A 20,073-nucleotide genomic window follows, 5' to 3' on the forward strand; every position below is an offset into this window, starting at 1 on the left:
CGTCTGCTCCTGCTAACTTCAGTGAGAGACTGAGAGTTGACTGCACCAACACTATCTTGCATCAAGTTATTCCCCTCTTTCCCCATGTTTTTTTTTTAAATATATGAAATATGTTTTCATATATTCTTAGTTTTTCTTATTCTGCAGCTACATCAGATTTCTATTGGGGCAACATCTACAGTCCTGCAAATGTTAAAGGGGAACTGAAAAGCTAAGCTGAAAGCTGAGGCAGGCACAGACTTGTATGCTGTATGCCTCCCATGGCTTGTGGCATTCAGCAAAGCAATACATTTTAACTTACCTATTTTTAAAAACCATTTGCCGCCCCTGCTCCCTGTGAAAATCTTGGTTTGCTGAAGACTCTTCACAACCTATCTTAAGACTTTAGAATTGTTCCCCTGCCTTCTTCAGAAGTAAGCTCTGCAGGGGGAGACAGTTCTCTAGACTCAGCCAGAGAGCAGAGACTACAAAGATAGTTCCGGCTGGCTGGCTGGCTCACTGGCCTGTCTATCGAACTAAATGCCCATTCCTGACTGTGCCTCTCATCACATCAGCCCAGAGCCAGAAGCAGTTTAATCATTACTGTTGCAGTAGAAAGGGAGGTTGAAGATAGCGTATCCTTTCCTGGCTATAATAAAGTGTAGATACCAAACACTGTAAAAATCACAATGAGCATTCCAAATAGCTGTCTGTCCTGAAGCCGAGAGATTGTTACACCAGCTAACCAACTACAATGTTTTTTTGAAGTGTGCTATGAGCCAACAGATGAGAACAAGGCTTCTAAGCCATTCCTTTCAGACAGCTGGAAAGCGCTGACCTACATCTCCCCCAATCTGCGAGAACTAAGGGCAATAAATCGGACCCTGGGGCACCCTGTGCTGGCAGGTACAGTACATTGAAGTGGTAACGAGAGAGAAATACTTTCAGATTAACCTAGACACTGCATAGGGAGCTGCGTTTTTCCCACCCCTGCCGCCATTTCAGACTGACTGCTCCCGCTGACCGCAAGTCCCTTGCTGTGCTGAACCAGCACTTCTAGAAGCAGCAGAGCTGTTTGTCATAGTGCTGCCTCCAGAAGCGTTAACTTTGGTTAACAAAACAGCTACAGCAGCTGGAGATTTTACAAAGCCCAAGAATCAGGGAAGGCCAGCTTTGGGCAGGGGAGTGATGAACTAGCTTAGAAGCTGCAGTTCACTGAAGCAGAGGAGCTGGTGACCACTGGTTGTGTTCTGAAAGAACATGGATTTTCTAGGGTTAGTACACAGACTTGTATTTGAATTAATTTCTATTTCAGTCCCTTTTTGGTTTTTTTGTTTGTGTGTGTGTGTTAAAACAAATGCACTGAACCTAAAGACCCTGGTTAACTAATGAGGCACCTGAACCACCTCACAAAATCTCCACAAGTTCTAAAACTTGATTCAGATAAGGCAAAAAACTAGTCCAGCAGAGAGTGCTCTAGGTTTGGGGTTGCTATGTAGCCTAGAGTTTGAGTCACTGTTTTTGTCATGCACGCTACAAGCCCAAGGAAATAGGATCACTAGTTTATTTCAGATGCCCCAGTGAAGCATCACAGTATGACGGTATTTGTCTTCAGACTGTGACGCTGTCTCTATAGGAGATGAAACATCGCCCTATGCTGACACCAACACAATGGCATTAAGATACCGACAACGTGACACAGTTATTTTGTGCCCCTGTGTGCATACACAGGTGTAAACTCATGAGAGGTGGTACCCTCGTTTCAGAATGGAGGTGCACTGGAGGGGCTGTGTGGAAACCCAGGATTGGAATAGCAGGTATGGGGAGGGTTGCAGGTCAGGAGTGAGAAGCACACAGTGGAGCTGTGAGTGGGAAGTTTGCATAGTATGTCAGTTCTGCGGCTGCCTCTGGCCTATGCTGTCAGCGTTTTCCATGAGCATTGTAAACTCCCGGCTAGACTTTGAAAACCACTCACAAATAGGCCAACATCCCATGACATGGAAAGCTCAAGTCAGCAGTTTTGTGATCTGAAGTGATGTTGCAGCTTTTCTTCCATTGCTGTCTAAAGATCTGCCATCCAGGCTGGAGGATGTTGTCAGGACTGCGATGACCCTAACCCACCCCTTGCTGACACAACTGCATTGTGTGGTGGTGACACTCGGCATGCATGGAGTCCTCTTGTGTGGCAGGAGAGTGGAAGGGAGTGTCTCGCTGTGCCCTGGAACTCGCAAACAGGTAGGCAGCTCAGGAAGACCAACTGAGTGGCAAGGAGTTCTCATTCCCTTGTGCCTGGGAGCACTGGCATAGTAGTGACTCTTCAAGCCTCTCTCACCAAGGTTGATGCTGCTATACATTTACCTGTCCCTGGAGGACTGGACGGCTCTGAAGATTAATAATGGAAATTGAGCCTTTCTTTCCTATGCCACTGTGTGTCAGAGGGTGGCAAAGGAGGCAGGTCCAGGTCCACTGTGCCAGAGCAGGTGCTCTCAGTTTGGTCAGTTGAGAGGCTGAGGCAGCACTTGGGACTATAAATAGTGCCCTACCAAATTCACGGCCATGAAAAACGCATCACGGACCGGGAAATCTGCTCTCCCGCTGTGAAATCTGGTCTTGTGTGCTTTTACCCTATACTATGCAGATTTCACAGGGGAGACCAGCGTTCTCAAACTGGGGGTCTTTCCCAAAAGAGAGCTGCAGGGGGTCGCAAGGTTATTTTAGGGGGCTCATAGCATTGCCACCCTTACTTCTGCACTGCCTTCAGAGGTGGGTGGCTGGAGAGTAGCGGCTGTTGGCCAAGCGCCCAGCTCTGAAGGCAGTGCCTCGCCACCAGCAGCGCAGAAGTAAGGGTAGCAATACCGCAACCCATCCTACAATAATGTTGTGACCCCCCTCCCCCACAGCTCCTTGACCCCTACAATTACAACATTACAACATTATGAAATTTCAGATTTAAGTAGGTGAAATCCTATGATCGTGAAATTGACCAAAATGGACCATGAATTCGGTAGGGCCCTAACTATAAAGGATCCAGGAGAATCTGAAAGAGGAAGGAGACTCGGTGAGTGAAAGCGGTCTTAGAGCACAGACTGAGTCAGTCAGGAAAAGGGCAAGTGAGAGCTTCCACACACCAGGGGAATCGTGGAAGGTCCTGCAAGGAAGCTGTAGTTGGTTCCTGGGAAAAGGCTAAAGACAGGAGAACAGCAAGAGGGGTTTGGTGGCTGGCATGTGTCCCTAAGCCAGAGGACCAAGGCTGAAGGCCAGAAAGCAGCAGTGGGAGTTGCCTGCTGATGTCTAAGCTGCAGTCCAGGGCATTAGAGAGGGCTGAAGATGGTAATAGCATCAGGGCTTACCCCACTTCACACTGGAGAGCTGGCCCCAGGGAAGCAGCGAGAGGGCCGGGGGAGTGAGGGATGCTCCCCTCGTAAGGCTCTGGGGGTTCCTGCTGGGGAGAGTAGGGCTTACTCTTGCCAGAAGGGCTGGGGTGGCTGTCTTGGCAGAAGGACCGAGGAGGACTGACAAGAAGTCTAGGTGTGGTGGAAAATTCTGGAGTGTAGTATTTGGGGTGGCATGTTGTTGGATTTCTAAAGACTCTAAGTACTGGGATGTGAGAAATGGACTATGTTTGGTACTTTTTGTTTTGGATTATTTGAAATATGTTTTTGGTAATAAACCACATCAAAGGACTGGAGGATAAGCTTGCAAGGAGTTACTGTGGATTCTGAAAGGGAAACTGAGGCAGGTGCCTCAGTCATGCTGTAGCTTGCCATAGGAGGGTGCTCCAGGAAGGGCCATCCTACCATACAGTGATTCATATCTGTGGAGTGATCACAGAAAGTGATCATTTAAAATGTGCTTTCCCCTCAGTAATTAAGAATGCAAGTTTGAAAGACACTCTCCATGGACCTACATGCTAGTAAAACTTAGTTGCACAAATCTTGGTGGAAAGCGAACCCCAAAAGGGTGCAAACATAGGCTAAGTGAATGTGATTCAAAATGTAAAGAAATAGTATTTGGATTCTAAGTATTGAGGCAGCTGTGGGCAAGATCAGCCTGGTCCAAATATTGCTTCTAGACTTCGGTGAGTTCCCAGTAATGCCACGCCTCCTCTCCCTCTCTACAGAATGCTGCAGGCGAGCTGTGTGCCACCCACTACCCAGCAATCCCCATCTCCAGGGAAGAGATAGTGAATGTCTCAGGAGCAGGTGACAGGTATATTACTAATTACCCAGAGAAAGGATGCAGTTATGGGATTCCTTTATTTTCTGCAGCTGAATTTCAATCTGGAATTTTTAACACTACCATGAAGACAGATTTCACTCTGATTCTTGGGGAATTAACACTAAACAGGGCCGGCTCCAGGCACTAGCTAAGGAAACAGGAGCTTGGGGCAGCACTCTATCCGCTATTGGGGCAGCCGTCCGGGTCTTCAGCAGCAATTCAGCGGCGGGTCCCTCAGTCCCTCTCTTCCTCTTTGAGCTGCCGCCGAAGTGCCGCCAAATAGGAAGAGAGGGAGTGAAGGACCCACTGCCGAATTGCCGCCGAAGAATGGAGCGGCGCGATTGAGCTGCTGCTGAAGTGCTGCCGATCGGTGCTTTTTTTTTCCGCCGCTTGGGGCGGCAGAAAACTTGGAGCCGGCCCTGACACTAAATCCACCCGATAAGGAGTAAGGAACATAATTCCCCACAGTGTGTACTAAGAATTTGCCCATAACAGCTTAATGTCTATTGAAGCCAGTCTGGCCACTCATCTTCCTTTTCCCAGAACTGTCGTGAACATATGCTACAGCATTCTAGGTCCCAGCAGTACAGCTACAAGTTCTGAATTACTCTGGGCTGGGCTGCCAAACTCCTTGAAGTTTATTGGCTATTGAAGTACCATGGCAGTATCAAAATAAAGTAAACTACCTTAAGACAAAGCTGAATCAGTTTCTCTACAGTGGAAGTGAGACTTAACCTTCATTGTAAGGTTTGCTAAAAGTGGGACCCACCAGAGCCAGGAAGTGCCTTAAAGGCAGGAGTTGCCATACAAGTCAAAAAGAGAACAGGAGTACTTGTGGCACAAGTACTCCTGGTTCTTTTTTTTTTTTTTTTTTTGTGGATACAGACTAACACAGCTGCTACTCTGAAACCATACAAGTTCAGTTAATCAAATCCAGTTTTCTGCCTGTGGGAGTAGCTGGTACCTTATGCTTTGAGTTCTCACCATACCTTACCTAATCATTGATGCAATGCTGTACATTGGGGTCAGAGGGGACAGGCATTACTTACTGACCCCATAGTGATCAACTTACATCTTCATTATCCTCCTTGTTTGTATAACTACATGTGATACAGTCATAATTATCCAGACCTTTTTTCATAAACTGCAATGACTGATATTTTACTGCAGTGAACTGTCTGGGAAGTCTGTATGAGGCAGATTTTTCCACATTTATTTGCCACTAATTTAAAGGAGTGATTAGCCTCCCACTTTCTCATGCTGGCGGACAGCATAAAAAGGGACTGGTTAGTTTCATGGGAACCTTAGTAATTCTGAGTACTTCAGTCAACTCTCCTCTACTTTATCCTTTCCAGACTAAATAATCACAATGTTTCTGATCACTCCTCGTATGTAAATCCTGCCATATCTTTATCCCTCTAAGCATTGCATTTCTCTAGACTTTTTCAATCTCAGCCACATCTTGAAGGTGGGGTGACCACAACTGGGCACGATACGTTGAACAATGACCTAACCTCCTCCAGAATAATTGTTATAATTGGCCTAATATCTTATCATTTGCTCTCTTTTAAAATTTACCTAAACTTCCTATTTGTTTTAAGCTGCTCCCCTGCCAGACATTGACCATGATATGTCTGATGACACCTAGCTTTTTCTTCCTGGAGGACCCTGAAAGTTCGGGCCCATTAGTATCTGTATTACTGTAGTCCTATTAAAGTTAAACTGATCTGCTCTCATGAAGCTCAGTTTCTCTGAGTCCATTTGGCATTTCTCAAAATCTTCTAGTTTCTATGGTAATTTCCTTCTCCTGCTGTCTAATGGCTGTTCCTTCGCTCTGCAGAAAGCCTCTGTTTCATACAGTGCTGGGTGCAAGAACAGACTCCTTGTTGCCAGGCCTTTAAGACCAATGCTCCCACAGGCTATGTGTGCTGAGAAACCAAAGCGTACAGGGTGGCGGTGAACAGTTTCAAGGGATTGAACAATGGAATCTAACCAGAAGTAGCCAACACATTTGTGTCTCAATTAGTTTCACCTTCCAAATTCTGTGCTGGGATCCAGTAAGGTTCACTGTGCTGTAGTTAATGGTGCCAAAGCTCTGACTTGGGGAAGGTACTCAGAGCTACTCCAGTCTCAGTCTCTCCCAGCAGGAGGCACGGGAGGGAATGGTGTAGGTAGAGGCACTGGCTCAAGAGGAGTGTGCAGCTCATTTGTATCTTAAGGTTCTCTTGGAATCCCTGCCCAGATGGCTGGGTCTGCTGTCAGTTTGTGGAAGTTGTTTGCACCCTGCACCCTGGTTGCTGTGACAACATAACAGTGCGTGCACATACACAGCACTGCTAAGGAATAATCCCCCCCCCCCCCAAATATTCATTCCAAGTCTCAGGAGCTGTTGAGAGATTGAAAGGTCATCACAAACCACGATGTTCTGTGCCTTTTGTTAAGCAGAAACTGAGGTAATTCGTCTAAGTAAGAAATGGAAGTTTTTCCTTCCCATCCCCTAGGATGTAGAGAAGCACCTGGAAGCTCTTAGCAGTAGCCGCTCTCCAGAGGCTGGTACTGAGTGTAAATCTCTGCTGGCCCATAGCTACCAGATCGAGTGCTTGCCTGCACAGGGCAAGGGTAGCCAAGTGTAGCTCCCCGGACCCGATGAGGCCGTAGCGCTAGATGCCACCTGCAGCTGCTGTTGCCTTTACTAGGCAGATGAGGCCTGCAGAGACCTTAGATGAACCGCAGGCTGCAAGTTGACAGGAATACTTTATCTGTAGAGGACTTCCTCCCTCTGCAAACATAGGAGCTCTGTTTTAGAGCCCTAAGCCCTTCCCCTGATATTAGTGCTCTCTCTCTGCTTTTTTTAAATATCTCCTCCATTCTGCTAGGACTTCCCATTCATCTTCCCCACTCTCCATTTCCTTCACGTCACCACCCCTTTTTTCCTCTTATGATCTCCATCACCTTCTCTCTTCCTCGTCTTTCCTTTTTCCCTTCTTCCTCGTCTTCACTGCTGTTTCCTCTGTCTCGGTACTTATTTATTTAGATGTGTACAAATGCTAGAAAGAGGCTTCTATCCATATACCCAGATGCCCGTGATAGAACTTGAATACATCACACGGAATGCCCCACATGCAGCAGCAGAAGTCAATAGAACCAGCCACCAGCAAGTCAGGCAGCTTAGAAGCTCATACTCCCATCCCCCATCTTCCAACTCCAACAATTCCCCACCTTTATCCTAACTATTCCCCACCCCCCTTGTTAAATGCCTACGGGGGGGGGGGGGAGGGGGAGATCTTGAATGGTCTCTTGCAACATGTGGTAACTCCTTATACTAAGCAGTCTGTTCCACCTTGTACTTAGCTGTGATGCTGGGAGTATCTTTCCCAGATCTGAAGAAGAGGTCTGTGTAACTCCAAAGCTTGTCTCTTCACAAACCGAGGTTGGTCTAATAAAAGATATTACCTCACCCACCTTGTCTCAGAAAATTAAAAACAATTTCACAAACATCTCAGAGGCAGTGCACTCTGCCCCAGGAGACTGGGAGTAGCCAGATGTGCGCATGACAAAGGAAGGAATCTCCTGTTAACTCCTCTGTTACAGTAAGAAACATCACTCAGAGTCTCTAAAGGAAGTTCTGTCTCTCTTTTTCACATCTCAATGGTACTGGGAGCTTCTTAAATTAAGACACTGAGGCTCAGTAGTGAGCTACATATCAGGGGCGCTGGAACAATTTGTATAGTGGGGGTGCTGAGAGCCACTAAACCAAACTGTAAACCCTGTATATGATGGAAACCATTTCAAGCCAGGGGGTGTGGGAGCACCCCCGATTCCAGCACCTATGCTACATATTCTGAGCTCTACTGGTCATGTCTGTACTAAGTAGCCATACAGCACTGACTAACCTCCCAAATAGGGCTGCTAATTTTGGTTGGACATATTCCTGGAGGTTTCATCTCATGACATAATCTTTAATTAAAGATTAATCTTTAATTTTTGGAGACTCCAGGATAATCCTGGAAGGTTGGCAACTCTATTTCCAAAGCCAGTGGCATGCCGGGACAGTATAAAATGAGGGGGCACTCACTGTTTTAAAGTCTTGTCACGAACCTGGGAAGGAACATCTCCAGGACATGATACCCATCACCATTAAAAGGTGAATGTCTGTGACCCAGCGTCCTGAGGTTGGGACACGACAAGAGAGGAGACTTTCAGTCTTCCTTAGGGATACCCAAACCTCTTGTTAGACCCTCATCTCCCCCATCCCAGTTTCTGTTGCTTGTAGGTTGATTTGCTGTAGGGACTCTTAGCTTTGTTTGGTGAGTAGAGACACTTTAGTCTCTCTTTGGGAAGGCAAGGTCTGCAGAATCAAAACCATTCCCCTGTGTCCAAAGCTGCATTTTCTTTCTCTTTCCAGTTTAATGGCAGGGATAATCGCTGGGCTACTTGCTGGGCATGACACAGATACCTGCGTCCGGATGGGCCTGCTCGCTGCCTGCCTCTCCCTCCGTTCATACGAGCCCATCTCCCAGGAGATCAGTACTGTCAGCGTGAACCTGGAGCAGGTCAAGGCTAGGAGCTGGCCAGAGGTGAAGATGTGGAAGATGAATTAGAGCTTATGCTCTAGAGCTCTAGCAGATTTTACCTCCCCATTCCAACCACACCTGAAGTGCAACATGACTTCAGATTTCCACCCCCCACTGTCAATCCCCCAGTGCCACACAGCCAAGATCTGGTACTGCACCTCCCAGAAAGCAAAAAAAAAAAAAAAAATCAGGGTGCCTAAACAGCTTGGGTTGCACCTTCCAGAAAAAGCTTGTATTTCTTCCTCCCGTCTTCATAGTGTAGATGCCAATCAGCTGTTCCTCCAGCCCAGAGAGTTGAACCAAACTCCTTTCAACAGCCCTGCTCAGCTACCACTTCGGCAAAACAATGGATAGCTCAGACAATATGCTCATTATATATGGGCTGGCCGAACAGCAGCCCACTGGCACACAGTTCTAGGAGATGGCCCAGTGATCAAAGTAGAGCATTGTATGCTGGGACTTAAATATCTAGAAACTTCTATAGCCCCTCTGCAATGTCCAGCTGCTTCCAAAACACAAATGAATGTAACCTCACATCTCCTCACTGAGGTGGGGAAGCACTGTACTTGTATTACAAATGGGGGATGGGAGGCACAGAGATTAAGTGACTTTCCCAAGGTCACAGTGAGTCTGTGGCACAGCTGGGAATGGAACCGAGAGTTACCCGCTCCCAGCCCAGTGCTTAACCACAAGACCATCCTTCTACCTATGGCTTTTCTGGCATCCATCTTTTTATTACTGAGGGCAGTAACAATTTGCACCATTAATACAAATTAGATATAGTCCTTCGGCTGCTGGCAAGTTGCTAATCCTCTGACCACTGAGCAAACAAACCTATGAGAAGTAGGTTTATTCCATCTGGCATTGGGGTGCTCTAAGGGTCACATCTCCCCCCCTTATAAAGCTGCAGGAGGGTTAGCCACTGGCTGACCCGGAGGCAGCAAGTCAGACCCCCTTTCCTGGATGGGACTTCTGCCACCATATTCTGTTCCCTTCATTTGGAAAAAAGATGTGTTTTGTCTCCTTTGTCCGTTCTGTCCCCAAGACATAATATCAGAGAGGATCTATAATCTCACCTACAGTGCTGTTACAAACATTTCACAGTGACATTAATGACCAGTGTGTTAGTAGATTTCCAACAATATATTACATGTCACCTTTTATATAAATATAATTGGTGTGAGAGGTGTATGAGGTTGTCAGGCCTGACAAGAGTCACGGAGACAGAGTAGTGAACTACCGCTGGGCCGCTGTGTCACAGGAGCCTAAATACCTCAGAGGACCTGGGGCTAGGTACCACCACTCAAACCATTTTCAGGTCACAAGTGACAATGAAGGTGATGATTTTAACCCAATTCCTAGCTCACCTCACAAGAGCCACTATGCAAGTCCATGTGCTTGCAGTTCCAAATGCTCAGAAGACATCCATGGGGTTTTACAAGTTAGATGGAAGTATACGGTTAGCGAAACATCCTGTTATTGTTTCAGCCTGAACTTGCTGGCAGTGCTTAAAGTGGTCTTCAAAAAGTGGGAGGTTTCACGTAAGCTGGGAGCAGCAGCAGAGGTAAGACAGTGCTTAAAGAGAGAGAGTGTGTGTGTGTGAGTGCGTGCGCCCTTCAGTGATTCAGCTTGATTTTTCTCTCACTGGGTCTCTAACCCCCAACCTTGCAACTTTAAGCACTGCTCCTTGGGGTTGTTCAATTTTCAGCTTCAGAGTTCAGTGGACTGGTGGTTGTCTGTGCAATTAAACCTCCTTCACTGGTGCCCTTATTGATAGAGAGCAGTTGGGGGGTGGGTGTATAGCATTAGCCCTCCAGTATTACTGTGGTCCAACCTTCCTCCTCTTCAAAATCAGCGGGTAGTGTTAGCAATTCATTGGCTAAATTCAGCAGCAAGGCCAGCTAAGGTGGATGGTTAGCTTTTCTCTCACCTGTGAGCACTGGAAGTTGTGCTTTGCACCACAGGAAACAAAGCAGGAAACTTCTCTGCCTGTTATACAGTCTCAGGGATATTCATTTTTCACTAAGGCTTTGTCTACACTATGATCTGGGGGTGTGATTCCCTACTTGTGTACACATACTTGCACCAACTCCCATCGAGCCAACACCTTTTCCCACCACCTTTGTGTACTCAGGGGGCAACCTCAGCCTAACCAAAGAATGGGCGTACCAATGGTCTTTCCATTGGAAGCAGTGAAAGAAACACATACCCCCAACATTCCAGTGGTGAAAGTGCATAATCAGTCATCTAAGGGATTTAAAGATGTATGGTTGTAAAAGATGCCTTTGAGACCAAATTAGCCCCTTCCTCTCATGCACCTCCCTGCACCTGATGTGCACTGTTTGCCAGCAGATCCATTTATTTATCTCAATCCTGCCTGCAAATAGTTTAGCCAAACTATTCCATGATCACAACTGGGAAAGAACACTAGACACACACAGATACCTTTGAAAAGAGGAGGGGAGGGGGTGTTGCTAGTGGGAGGGCTGTGAGAGAGTTTGGGGGAGGGGGAGTTTCCCAGCAGTAGCAGCCAGGTTTGCAGGTATAAGAGGAAAGCTAGAATTTCAGTGTCATTGACACCCAGAAAGAGGGGTGGGGTGGAGGAAGATCTCTGCTTTATAAAAGGGTTTCAGCCGCCTACACTGAGCAAGAGGCAGTTCTGGTCCTCCCTACAAGCACCTGGGCTGAGCACAGGAACACACAGTAGCTGAGAAGAAACCAGAGCCCAAGGATGAAGGTTTATGCAGTAACCACCATTGCTGTCCTCTCGATGCAGCTCTCTTTCATGGTTCAGGCTGGGGATGGGAAAGGGTTGGTAGCTCCAGAGAAGCAAGTGGGGGCTGAGAGAGTGAGAAAAGCACCTCAGCCATCAGATGGAGGAAAGAAAGCACCAGAAGACAGCTCAGTGAGGTGTCAGCTTGCTGCCAGAGTGCAGAAGGCAGCAGGAGAAGCTGGAGTTGGAGCAAGGTCCCACAGCAAACTGCTGAGCAAGCCACAGCGAGAAAGCAGTAAACAGAAGGCCACTAGCAAGCAGCAGAGCCCCCAGCTGCAGCCCCCCAAGAGAAAGAGCCCAGGATCCAGCAACCACTTGGAAGGCCACGGGAAATTCAATACTGACACTGTGAGTATAACACCACACCACTGCCCTCCGCCTCTATCTTGCTTCCACCTCAGACTCTGTCCCTGCCTAACAGCTGCCTCTGGGGTGGTGGGGAAGTGACCCTAGTTCATCTCATCAGAGGGTGAAATAAAAACCAATGATTAAGGTCTGGGGAGACAACAGAGAATGTCCTCTTCCCCCAGCCATCCCATCCTGAAGGAGTCGCATACTGAGGGTTTGTGTGGGAGAGTCGGAGCGAAAGAGTTCTTGGGGGGTCTCTGCCTGGCTAACAACCAGCTAAAGCCATCAAGGGGTTCTCCTAGTCTGTGTGGTATGTGCGCATACAGTTTTGTGATCCAGTATAGCTACTCTGTCTGCAGGGCTTAAAGTGGTGTCACCGAAGATCGGGGTCTGTCATTCACTAGCTCATAATCAAATTACAGCTTTTTTCCCAATATTTCTGGGGAGATTATCTTTAATACTAAACAGCAGCCATAGCTCAGATAGCAGTGTGAGATGGCCTGTCTTTGTCAGTCAGGAACCTCGACACCCTGCTCGTAGGGTAGCCAGGGATGGGTGCAGAGCACTGACACAGCAGAGCTTGTCTCTTCTTAGAGTTCAGCATAAACAGACGAGCCCAGTTCTAAGCTGGAAATGCAAGAAGAAGTGTACAGAAATCTCATTCCCAGGCCATTTGTTCCCTTCTAAACAAGAGCGTTATGATTAAAACAAAGTGAATAATTTGATTTTTCAATTTGGTGCTGAACCAAACCCCCAAATATTCGGTTTGTTTTAAACCAAAACGAGTTTTTTTCCTCCAGTGTTCCCTTGCCAAAACAAGACAAAAAACACAAATTTTCTTCTGGTCGAATGAAACATTTTGAATGGTGATTCAAAACGACATTTCCTAAATGACATGTTGACACAGTCCAGTTTGAAAAATGTCAGAAGGAAACTTTCAACATTTTTGAATTTTTTTTCAGCTGAAACTATTTGCTGAGTTCACCTCAAATTCATGAACAGTTTTGGGGCCCTGAATATTATTTGGCAAATTTACTATTGGTTGAAAAAAATTCATCTCACACTAATTATGTCACCATTGCTGGTACCATTCATCAACATATTTTCAAAACACAGGTGTCTGGAGCTGGGCAACTAAATATCAACTTTAAGTGTCTAAGTTTAAAAATAGCATCTTGACAGAGCAGGTAGTTTATAGGGGCTGTAGCCCATGGGGGCTGAGCTCCACCTCCAATCAAGGGGTGCTACTATGGACTCACTGAATACCTGACTTGTGTTACTTCTCACTGCAGTGGTCTTAGTTCTGCCACCCAGGCCACTTTAAACTTTGGCCAAGGTTTGATGACTCACATTAAAACAGATACCAATCTATAGCATGGACCTCGATCAGCACCTCATCATAAGGCTGGGAACACAGCTCCTCCTTAGCGCCTATGACATAGTGTGATGGGGCTACTACCCCACACTGGCAGAGAAAGGGTTAACAGAGCCCTGGGGAGGCTGCGTGGGAAACAGCCAGTAGGAGAGGGACTGGGAGGGACAGCCAATCAGGGCCCAGAGGGTCCATATAAAAGGGAGTTGCAGGGTAGGGGCAGTTGCTGCTGGGAGCCCAGGGAGCAAGGACTGTGTTCCTGGAGGGCTGAGTGAACTGTAAGCATCAAGTTTGGACAGAGCAGTGACTAGTTCGTGGGACTGAATAGCTGAGGCTCTGAGATTAGGGGCTGGGGCCATGGGAAGTGGCCCAGGGAAATAGATCAGCATTGACCAAGGTTACAGAGAAGCAACACGAGGCTGCTATTTACAGGGTCCCAGGGTTGGGGCTTGGAGTAGTAGGTGGGCCTGGGTCCCCCCCCCCACTCACCAGAGGGGAAGTGGCAGGCCTGTTGGACAGAAATATCCTCCCCCCCACACCTTGGAAGGGGGGAAAAGTGGATGGCAACTTAACCGGGGGGCTGAGTTGAGAAGATGACACTGCGATTCTGGGAGCTGAGAGAGGAGCCATAGGCAGGAGCAGAGACAGAGTGCCAGTGTGCACACCACAGACGGGGACATTGGTCTCAAGTTAATTCCCAGCATGACCAGGAGGAGGCGCCAGTGACACATAGGCTCTGCTGTCTGTCAATAGCTCAAACTTATCCTACTCAGTATTAACAGTCAAAGTCAAATTAGAGTTCTATTTAAACAGGATACTGTTTAAGAGAATGAAGAAATGGATAAACCAAGAAATACGATAAAGAAAAACATCTCCTTGAACTTTGTCTAGGCAATGACTACACAAACCCAGCTGCAATGGGTCGTAATTGCAAAAACTAAAGGGTGGTAGAGGTAGCTGTACAAGCCAGAGTCCCCTGTCTGCACCCTTTGCTTTTCCCCCTTTGCCCTCCCCCGTTCAATGGCAGGTATCCAGGAGAGAGCTGATCAACAACTTCTCCCTCAACTGCATGGTCCTTCTTTCTGGAAGGGACTGTTTCTTACCTAATAAAACCCAGCTCATTGTCCATGTCCTTGCCCTGAGTGTCCACATGTACTATTTTCAGTTCATCCAGGCCTACTCAGACTTCTTCCTCCTAGCTCTCTACATTGGTGCTCAACTCTACAGAGAAATGGGTGGTTTCTTCCTGCAGGTTCATTCCAGCAAATTTCAAATGGATGAGGAGAGAGCAGAGATCTAGTACCAATGGTCCTTCCTTCAGTCTCAGTTGATTTATGGCTTTTAGAATTTTTGTTTTGTTTTGCTTGTTACGTTTGTAAAAATGGAACTGAAGCCCCCGGACCTTTCTAGATCCTTGTAATCTACCATTTTCTGTCTCTAAATAGAGCCAAGGTCTAGCTAATGTAGACTGTACATCCAGACCATTTAAGAAAAATGAAGCGAGGAGCCCAGAACAGGCAACAAATGCTCATCACATTACTTCATAGTCAGCTTTGCAACTTGGCTTCATTTTCTCCTGGATTCATTAAAGATCCCTCCAGCTGTCTGGGAGAGATAAAGTGGATCTTCTGAGCTCACCTAATTTCCAAACGTCCTATTGCTGTCAATTTGCAAGTGCTGGAGACAATGGCACACGAGAAGTGCAATCCCTGAGATGGACTGACTGACACGGATAAAACTGAATAATGAACTAAATGGCTTTTTGCAGCTCAGTTTAGAAGCCAGCCCTAATTAGTAATGGCACAGTAGCCGTACAGCTTTAAACAGAAGCTCCTTTCAGTGGCTTTGGGGTCGATTTTTTCGAAGGCACAAATGGCAATCAGGTGCCTACCTGCCCTTTAATGCCTGTGAAAAGTCTATCCTTTTGCCTCTGCCATGCACCTCTGCCAAGAAAGTAGTTCGCTTTAAGAGAAGCTGCTGTCATGTTTCAGCCCAGGGGCAAGTAATTAAATGTGGTAGTTGCTAAGCCACCTACACAAGATAGGGCTGTTATATAATTTGCTAAATTAAAAACAGGAAGGAGATGATTTTTTTATGAAGTCCCTGTGGAGCTAGGCTTATTAGTCCCTATTATTGATTTGCAGCTATGCCTAGAGAAGAGGAGAACTTTATTTGGATGGATCATTATTTGCACTGCTGTAGCTCCGAGAGGCCCCATAGTGCTAGGCACCGTGCACACTTTAACAAAAAGATAGTCCTGGCCCAGATCAATCCAGGTTTAGAGGACTCTGAAATCCTCACCCTGCAACTTTAGAGAGTTTAAGAAGAAAGTGAGCACCACCAAGGGGAAAGAGGGAGGAATCAGGAGCTCAGTTCCACCTCACAATGTTTAACTATTAACCTGAAGTGCAGAGATGGGCCTTAACTAAACCTCCAACTGTGGAAACCCCAGACTTTGGACTGAAGGGTGCTTCGAAATTGGACCCTAGATCCCACTGTCATGGCTGTTCCTCAGTGCTAGAGCAAGTCAAACCAAACCCCCAGATCGAAATACTGGGGGTAGAAGGAGGAAATGAAATTTGGCTCGGGATCCACACTTTCATGGGAAAAGGCCTATGCAGAAAGTAAATGTTTATGTATAGAGATAACCCTCCCCTCAACTGGGGGGAATTCAGTGCATTTACTAGTGTAACCACTAGAAACCTGAATTAAAGTTCAGTATAGTTTGAGGGTGTGGGGATCACTTGGGCTGGGAGTTGGTTGCAGAGGGAGTGTGTTGGTATGACAGCCTCTCTCTCCCTTTCTCCTTCCAGTATTCCTGTCCTGGGATTCAGTCTAAGACTTGCCAGAAACCCTCAGATTGTGATGGCTGCCTTGGCCTCTACACCTGCAAACTGCCTAGGGGGAAGTGTGGTTTGAAAGCTGTTTCCAGGAAGACAGGTACTGCACAACTCTCATGTCAGCCAGCCCAATTCAGCAATGAATGCGTCAGGGGTCCATTACAGATGGCCAGACGGTAGGGGCTTTATGTATGTCACTTAAAAAACCCAACACCAAAATGCCACATTGGACTTTTTCAAAACCTCTCTTTGTGTTGCACATATCTCCTCCAAGCTTCAACAAGTGAGCTACAGGCAGGGAAGTAATGGGGCACTAACTAGCCTCCGTTAACTCTGTATTGAAGACAAGCCCTGAGTGATTTAGGTTGCAAAGTTAAACACTCAAGTTAGAAAATGCCAGAATTAAGCTTGTGTGTGCAACTACCATTAAGCCCCCTTGAGCATATGTGCACTAAGATACAGCTTTTAAGTAGGATCACATACTAGTTTTTTCCTCAGGCTGACTGCTACATTAGCTAACATGATTGTAAATGTGTTACACTGCATCTAGCTTAGCCTTAGCTGCTAATTGGTGTTTCAAATGGGGTTAGTTACCCTGAGGTAAATAAAACAAAACCAAACAAAGAAAAACTCCAATCAAACAGACCACCACCTTTTTTCCTGAGCCTGGTTTACACTCTAAAAAAGTATACTAAGGCCTGGTCTACACCTAAAATTTAGGTCAATCCAGCTATGTCACTCAGGGTTGGAAAAAATCCACCCCCGACAGACATAGTTAAACCAGCCTAAGCCCCGGCATAGACACTGTTACTTTGACAGAAGAATTCTTCCAATACCTTAGCTACCACCTCTTGAGGGTATGGATTAATCACAGTGATGGGGAAAAAACCCTCCTATCACTGTAGCAAGTGTCTACGCTATGGTGCTACTGTGGTACAGCTGCAGCACCATAGCTGTGCTGCTGTAGCATCTGTAGTGTAGACAAACCATACGAGTGATTTTAAACAGATTTAATTAAACCAGTGCAAAACCCTGTGTGGACACTCTAGTCCAGACTACCAGAAGACCCACAGAATCCCGTGTAAGTGTTCTTCGTGAAGCCATAGGAACAACATCAGGAGACCTTAAACAGCATATCTATTTACTGTCATAATAAAATGTGGATATTCTAAAACCTTTTCTGTGTGGGAACAATTTTTCTGTGTAACCTAAGGTGTACATTTAAACCAATATAGTTACACGGACATAACATCCCTCACCCCACCACCATGTGGACAGTCTTATTCTAGCAAAAGAGCACCTTTTTTCAGTTTTTCTTTATGATGCTTAGAAAGGGGATTAAGCTAAACAGCAAAAAGCCATCCCTATACTAGTATAAACACACAGGGGTTTATACTAGTATAACTATGCTATGGCAAAACTTTCCCATGTAGACAAGCCCCAAGTAACTGCATTTAAGATTTTAACTTAGATTATTCAAACTATTGAGTCCTCACCCTGTGCGATTTAGTGTTGTGTATGGTGCAATCCTGACTTGTGCCTTTAGAGGGCAGTCTTTTGGGGGCAATTTGACAGATCAGTTAGGGTAAGTCTATACTTGGAGCTTGGGGAGACACACCCGCGCTAGCTTGATCAGAGCTAGTGAGCTAAAAATAGAGCATAGCTGCAGCGGCGCAACAGGCAGCCACCCCAAGTACAAGCCTATTGTCTTGGATGGGGAAGTACTTAGGGCAGCTAGTCCATCCCACCACTTGCACAGCTGGCGGCCATCCTATTTTTAGTATGGTAGCTTAGCTTGATCAGAGCTAGCACAAGTATGTCTCCTCAAACACCCCCACCCCAGCTCCAAGTGTAGAGTAAGACTCTGCCTGGCTAGGTGGAGTGTGCACAGCCTTGTGGTGTTGCTTTATTGAAAAACAGAAAAGTAAATGTACAGAATGTCCTGTCCCTTTGAAGGCCAAACACAAAAACAGGGGAACCTCAGCTAAATTGATGGCATAAGGCCTGGCTTGCTGCAACCAAGTCCAAAGAAAGATCTAAAGTCCTGCTCCGCATATGCTTATTAAAGGGTAGTGAGGGAACTGATTAATTCCCCAGAGCTGGCTCAATCCTGCTCGCCTTGCAAGTGTCTGCACTCAGGGCAGCAGAACTGCAATCCTTTATTTAACATGAAACCCCTTTCCTGTCAACCCCTGGACCAAGTCTGCATAGCCTGTCACAGGCAGGGACCTGCACAGGCAGGGACCTGCAAAGCACAAATCTATTCTGTAAGCGCCCCAACCATTCATAGTGCCATATAAATCAATTTTTTTAAAAAAGATCAGTGGAAAGATACTGCTGTTTTCCTTAGATTTGTAATAAGATCTCAGATTTGTCCTCTGACCCTCCATCCCATCACAAGATGCTAAGCATATCAGTGTAAGCAAGATGAGGGGGAAAGATGGTCTCAAGGTTTAGACACTGGAGTAGCAGTCAGGAGACTTTGGCTCTAGTCCCAGATCTGCATGGGGGTCTTGTGTGAACTTGAGAAACCTCTCTGTGCATCAGCTTCCTCATTTGCATAATGAACATAAAACCTGCCTTACTGCATGGTAGGAAGCTTAATTAATTACTGATTGTAAAGCAAATTGACATTAGGGGATGGAAAGCATTATAGAAATGCTGAGTGTTATGAACACACAGGCAAACAATGTTGTCTGTATGAATTTGCTATAGGTGTTTAATTAAGGATAGATGTTACTAGAGCTCATTTTTTTTTATTTTAACTTATTTACATATTGACTGCTTCTGTTTCTTTGACTGGCAGCTCCATTAGCTCTAAACAAATCAATACAAGCCCCAAGTCTGAAGGAGGAATACAACTGAGATTACAGCTAATCAATCCCTCATCACGCTTATTGCGTTGTGTGTTTTTTTCCTCTGTAGGTGGATTCTACCAAAGCGTACAAAGCACCTGAGGTACTTGGTCCTGCTAACTGTTGATTGACACAGCACGATCTCAAGCTGGAAAAGTCGTACTGCAGCCTAGAGCCCCAAACTTTTTGTATTTCTTCATAGCTCTCATTTTAAATGGAAGAATTCCATACAAGAAACATTTCACAGTCTTGCTTTTTAGTCTTCAACATTCCATATGGTACATAGATTTGAATTGCTCTTTCCTTAAGACTACCAATGAAACTATTTCAGTGGCTGCTGAGCCCCTGGGCTCGAGGAGCACATTTACATTAGTCTTACTAAACCTAGGCCACAAAATAAGAGGAACATGGCTGTAATTATTACTCCTGAGGGAATTCTGCACCTGAAAATTATGTGCACAATATTTTAAATTTCTGCAAAATTCTGCAAATTTTATTTGTCAATAAATAAATGTGGCTCCAGCATGGCAGTGGGGAGCACAGGCCAGTGGCTACATTGAGGGGGGAGATCACCCTAAAGCCACCACCTGCCCTGGTACAGGAATTCGGCCGTGACGCTTCACCTGACTGTGACAGTGCAAGGGCTGGGCCTGCCCCAGAAACACACGGGGGCTCAGCCCCTCTGCGCCAGGCACACCAGGTGTGAGTGGGCAGGCTCAACTGAGCAGAATCCAAGTGTGGGGGGGCTGAGGGATCCAGGTGTGGGATGAGAGGGTTCTGTGTGGGCCAATCTGGGTGCGGGTGGCTCAGTGGGAGATCTGGATGCACAGGGGCTTGTTGGGGATTTCCAGGTGCAGGCACAATGGGACTCTGCAGAGGATCCAGGTGAAGGTGGTTGGGGCTCAGCAGGGGGGCTGGGTGTGGGGGGCTCAGTTGGGGGCTGCAGGTGCTGGGAGAGTGGGGCTTGATGGGGTGGGGGTCCAGGTGCAGCTGGTTGGGGATCAGTGAGGTGGGGGTCCGGGTTGGAAGGCTCATTGGAGGGGTCCAGGTGTAGGGCGGTGGGCCTTGTTAAGGTGAGGGTTCGATGGGCCTGCTTAATGGGGAAGCCCCAGCG

At 46.6% G+C, this 20,073-nt stretch overlaps 1 protein-coding gene across 5 annotated transcripts in view; it reads left to right on the plus strand.

Annotated features, from left to right (window-relative positions):
• LOC117881731 (pseudouridine-metabolizing bifunctional protein C1861.05-like) overlaps nucleotides 1–19,406 on the plus strand; it is a 52,082-nt gene extending 32,676 nt beyond the window's left edge. For 2 of the 5 annotated variants that reach the window (XM_034779355.1, XM_034779371.1), the window contains 5 exons: nucleotides 748–885; nucleotides 2,048–2,214; nucleotides 4,100–4,188; nucleotides 8,603–8,774; nucleotides 16,078–16,344. In XM_034779355.1, the coding sequence (XP_034635246.1) occupies nucleotides 748–885; nucleotides 2,048–2,214; nucleotides 4,100–4,188; nucleotides 8,603–8,774; nucleotides 16,078–16,284 (773 nt within the window). In that variant the 3' untranslated portion in view covers nucleotides 16,285–16,344. Of the gene's footprint in view, nucleotides 1–747; nucleotides 886–2,047; nucleotides 2,215–4,099; nucleotides 4,189–8,602; nucleotides 8,775–10,259; nucleotides 11,213–16,077; nucleotides 16,345–19,029 lie in introns of those variants that run through there. The other 3 variants (XR_004646857.1, XM_034779366.1, XM_034779384.1) reach the window with 3 other exon arrangements.
• The last annotated feature ends 667 nt before the right edge of the window (nucleotides 19,407–20,073 follow it).

This window comes from Trachemys scripta, chromosome 1, assembly GCF_013100865.1.
Source record: "Trachemys scripta elegans isolate TJP31775 chromosome 1, CAS_Tse_1.0, whole genome shotgun sequence".
Classification (NCBI taxonomy): domain Eukaryota; kingdom Metazoa; phylum Chordata; order Testudines; family Emydidae; genus Trachemys; species Trachemys scripta.